The sequence below is a fragment of the Chiloscyllium punctatum genome, chromosome 5 (genome assembly GCF_047496795.1).
Source record: "Chiloscyllium punctatum isolate Juve2018m chromosome 5, sChiPun1.3, whole genome shotgun sequence".
Lineage (NCBI taxonomy): Eukaryota > Metazoa > Chordata > Chondrichthyes > Orectolobiformes > Hemiscylliidae > Chiloscyllium > Chiloscyllium punctatum.
In genome coordinates this window covers 4007289-4014788 of record NC_092743.1, presented here as the reverse complement: position 1 = coordinate 4014788, position 7500 = coordinate 4007289, and the positions used below count along the sequence as shown (strand labels likewise).

Here is a 7500-nt window from a genome sequence, read left to right as displayed (position 1 = left end):
TATCAGTTAAATCCGCAATAACGCATCTGCGATTACATTCTTACAACCTGCAACATATACAATTTTTAAATTAAAACTTTGTGACATCAGACTTCAATGAAATAGTCTCATATTCTTGTCTTTAAAGCATTCTAAGAATATAAGTGGATTGTAATCAGTGTACACAACCGTCTCTTACACATTATTTGTGACATACACATCAAACTATTATAAGGCCAGGACCAAACTCAATCGTTCCTTTTCGATTGTGGAATATTTCCTCTGGTGGATGTTGATCGTCTTCAAAAAGTAACCAACTGGCAGTTCAATCCCATCCTCACCTTCCTGTAGGAGTACAGCTCCGACTCCTATGTCACTAGCATCGATGGTGATTTTATAAGGTTTTGAAAGGCTGCATGTAGTTAAAACTGGTTTGGTGGTTAATCTTGATTCTAAATAGTCGAATGTCTCCTGGAATGCTTCTGTCCACCGAAATGTTGTGTTTGTCTCCAGCCAATCGGTTACTGGTGCCACTACATTGCTGAAATTTGCAACAAACTTCTGATAGAATCCACTGAGTCCTAAGAATTGAAGCACCTCTTTCTTCGAGGTTGGTTGTGGAAATTCCTCGATGGCCTTCGTCTTTGTGTCCCATGGGGTCAACCTTCCATGACCCAAGAACATCACCTCTGCTTTCACAAATTCTGTTTTATTTAAGTTTACCATCAATTTTGCTTCCCATAGTCATTCAAAGAGCTCTGCCAACTGTACCACGTGATCTTTCCACAACTTACTAAAGATCACTACATCGTCCAAATAGACTGCACAGTTTGCTAACCCAGCCTCAACTCTGTTGATGAGGCTTTGGAATGTGGCGGGTGTGGTCTTCATTCCAGACAGCATCACTTTCAACACTCTTTTTGTCTCTCCCTTTCTCCTCTCGCTTTGCTTAGCCAAGAACCTTCTCTCTCTCTTTCCCTTTCTCCCTCCCTCTCTATATCTTGTAACTAATAAGAGAATGATCATGGAAATACGAGAATGATCAGAGAGAAGGTAAGACCGATCAGGGATAGAGTAGGGAACTTATGTATGGAGTCTGAGCAGAGAGGGAAGCCCCTAAGTGAGTTTTTTGCTTTGTTTTTCACCAAGGAAAGGGAACTTGTTGTAAATGAAAACAGAGGAGCTGGGATACAGTCTTGACCAGATCAAGATTGATGAAGTTGATGTGCTGGAACCTTTGGAAAACATTAAGATTGATAAGTCCCCAAGGGCCAGACCAGATTTATCCGAGGCTGCTCCAGGAAGCGAGAAAGGAGGTTGCGAAGCCGCTGGCGAAGATCTTTGCTTCCTCACCCTCCATCGGAGTCATACCGGAGGATTGGAGGGAGGTGAATGGTGTTCCTCTTTTCAAGAAGGGGAATAGGGAAATCCCTGGTAATTACAGACCAATCAATCTTACATCTGTGGTCAGCAAGGTTTTGGAAAGAATTCTGAGGGATAGGATTTATGACTATTTGACAAAACATAGTGTGATTAAAGGCAGTCAGCATGGCTTTGTGAGGGGCAGGTCATGCCTCACAAATCTTATTGGGTTCTTTGAGGAGATGACAAGACAGGTCAACAAAGGTCGAGCAGTAGATTTGGTGTATATGGACTTCAGCAAAGCATTTGATAAAGTTCCCCATGGTAGTCTCATTCATAAGGTCAGGAGATATGGGATACAGGGAGATTTGGCTATCTGGATTCAGAATTGGCTGGCTGACAGAAGGCAGAGAGTGGTTGTAGATGGAAAGTATTCTGCCTGGAGTTCAGTGTTGAGTGGGGTCCCACAGGGCTCTGTTCTTTGTAATTTTTATAAATGACTTGGATGAGGAGGTTGAGGGGTGGGTTAGTAAATTTGCAGATGACACGGAGGTTGGAGGTGTCATTGATAGTATCGAGGGCTACTGAAGGCTGCAGCGCGACACAGACAGGATACAGAGCTGGGCTGAGAAATGGCAGATGAAGTTCAACCTGGATAAATGAGACGTGATGCATTTTGGAAGGTCAAACTCAAATGCTGAATATAGGATTAAAGACAGGATTCTTGACAGTGTGGAGGAACAGGGGGGTCTGGGTGTGCAAGTACATAGATCCCTCAAAGTTGCCACGCAAGTGGATAGGGTTGTTCAGAAAGCATATAGTATTTTGGCTTTCATTCACAGGGGGATCGAGTTTTAGAGCCGCAAGGTTTTGCTGCAGCTCTACAAGTCCCTGGTGAGACCACACTTGGAATATTGTGTCCTGTTCTGGTCGCCCTACTATAGGAAAGATACAGAGGCTTTGGAGAGGGTGAAAAGAAGGTTTACCAGGATGCTGCCTGGACTGGAGGACTTGCCTTATGAAGAGAGGTTGAATAAGCTCAGACCTTTCTCTCTCTGGAGAGAAGGAGGAAGAGAGGAGACCTGATCGAGGTATACAAGGTAATGAGAGGAATAGATAGAGTCAATAGCCAGAGACTTTTCCCCAGGGCAGGATTGACTGGTATGAGAAGTCATCGTTTGAAGATATTAGGATGAACCTATAAAGGAGATGTCAGAGGTAGGTTCTTTATGCAGAGAGTTGTGAATGTATGGAATGTGTTGCCAGATGTGGTGGTGGAAGCGAAATCATTGGGGACATTAAGCGACTGCTGGACATGCACATGGATAGCAGTGAGTTGAGGGGTGTGTAGGTTAAGTTACTATATTTTACATTAGGATTAAATCTCGGCACAACATCATGGGCCAAAGGGCCTGTTCTGTGCTGTACTTTTCTATGTTCTGTGTTCTAACTCCATTTTCCTCAATTGTAATTTAAGTTTTTCTACCTCTACTGCACTTGTCTGTTTCTGTGACACATCTAAGTGTTTGAGTAGCTCCCTTACAATTTCAGCTTTACTTTTGTCTTCGGTTAAACCCAAATCTAAATTCTTTGCAAATTCCAGAAGTATGGCCTTTTTCTTTCCTTCGAAACTTTCTTGGCAAATCTGAGAATCATCTTCAAATCCCAGAACCTCTTTAGCAACTTTAACAGCCACTTCTCTCACTTCTAATTTAATCAACCACAAGTCACCGAAATTAACCAAATTGTCTCACCTACGGTTTATTTAAAGATCTAGGACACTCACCTGCAGGTGTTTAAATCTGACAGGACTTTTCGTTTTCCCAAATCTATTCAAATCTGTCTAAACCAGTTCAAATCCTAGACCCGAGCCCCCAAACTGTTTTGACACGGGGTAAACCCCCTCTGCTAATTTAACCCAGCAACACAGAATTGGTCAGAGTATAGAGTACAGGAGTTGGGAGGTCATGTTGCGGCTGTACAGGACATTGGTTAGGTCACTGTTGGAATATTGCGTGCAATTCTGGTCTCCTTCCTATCGGAAAGATGTTGTGAAACTTGAAAGGGTTCAGAAAAGATTTACAAGGATGTTGCCAGGGTTGGAGGATCTGAGCTACAGGGAGAGGCTGAACAGGCTGGGGCTGTTTTCCCTGGAGCGTTGGAGGCTGAGGGGTGACCTTATAGAGGTTTACAAAATTATGAGGGGCATGGATAGGGTAAATAGGCAAAGTCTTTTCCCTGGGGTCGGGGAGTCCAGAACTAGAGGGGATAAGTTTATGGTGAGGGGGGAAAGATATAAAAGAGACCTAAGGGACACCTTTTTCATGCAGAGGGTGGTACGTGTATGGAATGAGCTGCTCGAGGAAGTGGTGGAGGCTGGTACAATTACAACATTTAAGAGGCATTTGGATGGGTATATGAATAGGAAGGGTTTGGAGGGATATGGGCCGGGTGCTGGCAGGTGGGACTAGATTGAGTTGGGATATCTGGGACAGCATGGACGGGTTGGGCTGAAGGGTCTGTTTCCATGCTGTACATCTCTATGATTCTATGACTCTATTTCTCCCATGCAGTAATCTGTGAAAACTCCAGTGGCCAAGAGCTATTTAAAGTAAAACTTAACAACTTTATTTCTTAAAGTGTAACAGAGAATAAGTAACTAATAACTGTTTACAACTCCTTCCTCTAACCTATCTGTTACCTTCCCTTCTATAATACCAGTCCAATAAACTCCTGGTTACAAAACTTCTCGCTCAAACCCAGGCAGCTTTCTATTTTCTCTGTATTCCTGTTTTCTTTTCTTCCTCTTGGGGATTTCTGTTTTACAGGTTACTGATCGATAAAGGTACCTTTAAGAGAGCTATTCTCTGGGCAGTCTGTACATGCTGGTGGCTTGGCAGCTCCCCTCCCAACTGTTCAATTTTCCCCAGTCTTATACCCCCCAAAGCATCGAATTGTGTCATTGGCTTTTAAGATGGTCCATATACTCAATTCAAACTGGATTGGAGTTTGGTATTTTTTGAGGTATAATTTAAATTGGCCTAATTTGAATCTGTTTCATGGTTTCCAGGCAACCAGCTGATCGAGTTGTTTGATCAAATGTTACATTATATTTCTTTTCAGAATACTCAGTGCTGTCAGAGATTAGATTAGATTACATTACAGTGTGGAAACAGGCCCTTCGGCCCAACAAGGGTCTCTGGCGCTGTGAGGCAGCAGTGCTAACCACTGTGCCACCGTGCCGCCCTTGTAGTTCTGTTGCTTTTAACTCTCTTAAAGGTACAGTACACCCACATCTTCAGAACAAGCCCATTGAGCCTGCTCTATCATTCAATAAGATCATGGCTGATCTGATCATCCTCACCTCCACTATCCTGCCTTTTCCCCATAACCCTCGATTCCCCTCACTGACTGAAACCTGTCTGCATCAGCCTTGAATATACTTAATGACCCAGCCTTACCATCCCTCTGGATAAAGGATTCCACAGATTCCCAATCCTCTGAGAGAAAGAATTCCTCCTCATCTGTGTCCTCAAGGGGTGGCCCCTTACTCGGAGACAATGTACCCCTGGTCCTAGCCTGTCCCACCCAGGGACACACCCTCTCCACACCTACCCTGTCAACTCAAATGTGAATGTTTCAATAAGATTACATCTCAATCCTTCTACATTGCGAAGATTCCAGGCCCAACCTACTCAACGTCTCCTCACAGAGCGCTCCCTCTATACCTGGTATCAGACGAGTATGATAAGGGCCGGGTGCTGGCAGGTGGGACTAGATTGGACAGGACATCATGGCCTCCATGTTTTCTCAGGCGCGGAGCCCAAACCTGCCTGCAGTATTCCAGCTGAGGTTGGACCAGCGTCTGATTCATGATTGAACTCATCCCTCCCGTTCCTGATGAAGGGCCTCTGCCTGAAATGTGGGTGCTCCTGCTCCTCGGATACTGCCTGACCTGCTGTGCTTTTCCAGCACCACACTCTCGACTCTGACTCTCCAGCGTCTTCACTTTCTCGGCATCCATCCCATTCTCAGAATCTCTGTGTCTGTCCCTCTTCCTCCTTTGACTGTTTCGCTGCGTTTGTCTCTCTCTCTCTCTCTATCTCTGTCTGAGTTACTATTTCTTCCTGTCCCCGCGGTGTGTCAGTCACTCACTGTCTGCTGCTCTGTGTCTGCATTTGACCTTCTCTCTGTGTTTGCCTGCCTCTCCTGCAGTTGTCAGTTCCTGTAACCTGAGCTTTTCCTGGCAGGAGCCAGTCAGGGGTGGGTGCCCTGTTAGAGAGAGTCCTGTTACCTCTCCACCCCTCTCGCTCTCTCTGCAGTCTGCGCAGAGCGAGGCCACGCGAGGAGCTGGGGATGCAGGAATGGGACATGGAGTTTGGGGAGAAGGAAGAGAGGAAGCCATCAGACATCACGGTGTTTGCTGGGGCTTGCACACTGCACGGAATCAATCACATCTTCCTGCCGGGTGGAGTCACGTTCCGCAGACTGCTCTGGGCTCTCTCCTTCCTCACCTCACTGGCCCTGTTCCTGTATCAGGTGGTAGACCGAGTGGATTATTATATCCAGTACCATCATGTCACTACCCTGGACGAGATGGACAGCTCCAGTATGGTGTTCCCCGCAGTCACCCTGTGTAACCAGAACAGTCTGCGCAAATCCCAGGTCACCAAGAACGATGTCTATTGGCTGGGTGGGCTGCTGGGGGTGAAGGAAGTGGAGATGCCCGCTTTCCTGGCGACCATTGGCCTGGACCCAGACCTGTCCGGCTTCACCCCCAGCCGGAGCTTCGATATGACAGCGCTGTTTGACCGAGCCGGCCATGACCTGGCTGAGATGCTGCTGGATTGCCGTTACCGTGGCGAGGACTGCGAGGCGGGTGACTTCAGTCGGGTGAGTTACCGCCCTGACACCCCCCCCCTCACCCAGCCCCGGCCAAACTCCAGGTCGGTGGGGGGGATACACTCAGACACAGCGTCGCTCAGAACAGGGCACCGAGGGCACTCACCGGAACCAGGCCGGAGCTGAAAGGGTTAAAGGGTGAGGATGGGGAGGAGTGATTTCTTTCAAGGCCCGGTGGTTAGCACCGCTGCCTCACAGCACCAGGGTCCCTGGTTCGATTCCACCCTCGGGTGACTGTCTGTGTGGAGTTTGCACGTTCTCCCCGTATCTGCGTGGGATTCCTCCGAGTGCTCCAGTTTCCTCCCACAGTCCAAAGACGTGCAGGTTAGTGTGGATTGGCCATGGGAAATTGCCCGTAGTGTTAGATTCATTAATCAGGGTGGCTTGCTCTTCGGAGGGTCAGTGTGGACTTGTTGGGCCAAAGGGCCTGTTTCCACACTGTAGGGAATCTAATATCTAATAATTCTAATATAGAGGGAGGGGGGCATGCTGGGACATTAAGTCAAGTTTAGGAGGAGTTGGAGAGATTGTTAATCAGTTAAAGGGTTAAGGAGAGCAGGCAGGAAAGTGAGGCCAAGATTGTATTGAATGATAGAACAGACTTGAGGGGCTGAATGGCCTCCTCCTCTTCTTCAGTGATGAGGATTCACTGTAAAAACGAGGCTGAGATCCCTGTGAAGACTGAGGGTGGAGCTGAAGATAATTGAAGAGGTGAGAGAGTAGACAGAGGGACACCATTACCCAAGGTGCAGAATCCAAACAAAATCATGCATTTACATAGCACCTTCCACCTGATAAACCATCAGAAGCTGTATCATGGGAACATTCCAATGGAATGTTCATGTGGGGTCACAGGGAACCACAGAGTTTATGTCCCAAGCTGCTGAAGACAGATGGTGCAGGAATTAAACTGCAGGGCACTGCAGGAGCCCAGCGAGAGAGAGAGAAAGAGCAAGGGAGGGCTAAGGCGATGGGGGGATTAGAAACATGGGTTTGTGAGGTGCTGGACCAGGAGCTAGTGTTCGTCAGTGAAGAACTCAATATGAGCAGGAACGTGTACAGAGGTGAGGGTGACAGGGTTAAGGCAGGGTTCAGCAAAGGAACCAAGCTTTAGCTGTGGTTCATGGAGGGTCAGTGCTGAGGGAGGGCCGCACTGTCGGAGGGTCAGTGCTGAGGGAGCGCCGCACTGTCGGAGGGTCAGTGATGAGGGAGCGCCGCACTGTCGGAGGGTCAGTGCTGAGGGAGCGCCGCACTGTC

At 47.3% G+C, this 7500-nt stretch overlaps 2 protein-coding genes across 3 annotated transcripts in view; one reads left to right on the top strand and one right to left on the bottom strand.

Moving 5' to 3' along the window:
• Nucleotides 1–7500, bottom strand: part of LOC140476835 (acid-sensing ion channel 1C-like) — a 474098-nt gene that overhangs the window by 276775 nt on the left and 189823 nt on the right. The gene's annotated exons all lie outside the window — the stretch shown is intronic.
• Nucleotides 5665–7500, top strand: part of LOC140476818 (acid-sensing ion channel 1C-like) — a 70085-nt gene continuing 68249 nt past the window's right edge. Inside the window, exon 1 of the mRNA XM_072569610.1 lies at nt 5665–6234. Coding sequence (XP_072425711.1) covers nt 5698–6234 — 537 coding nt within the window. The 5' untranslated portion in view covers nt 5665–5697. The remainder of the gene's footprint in view (nt 6235–7500) is intronic.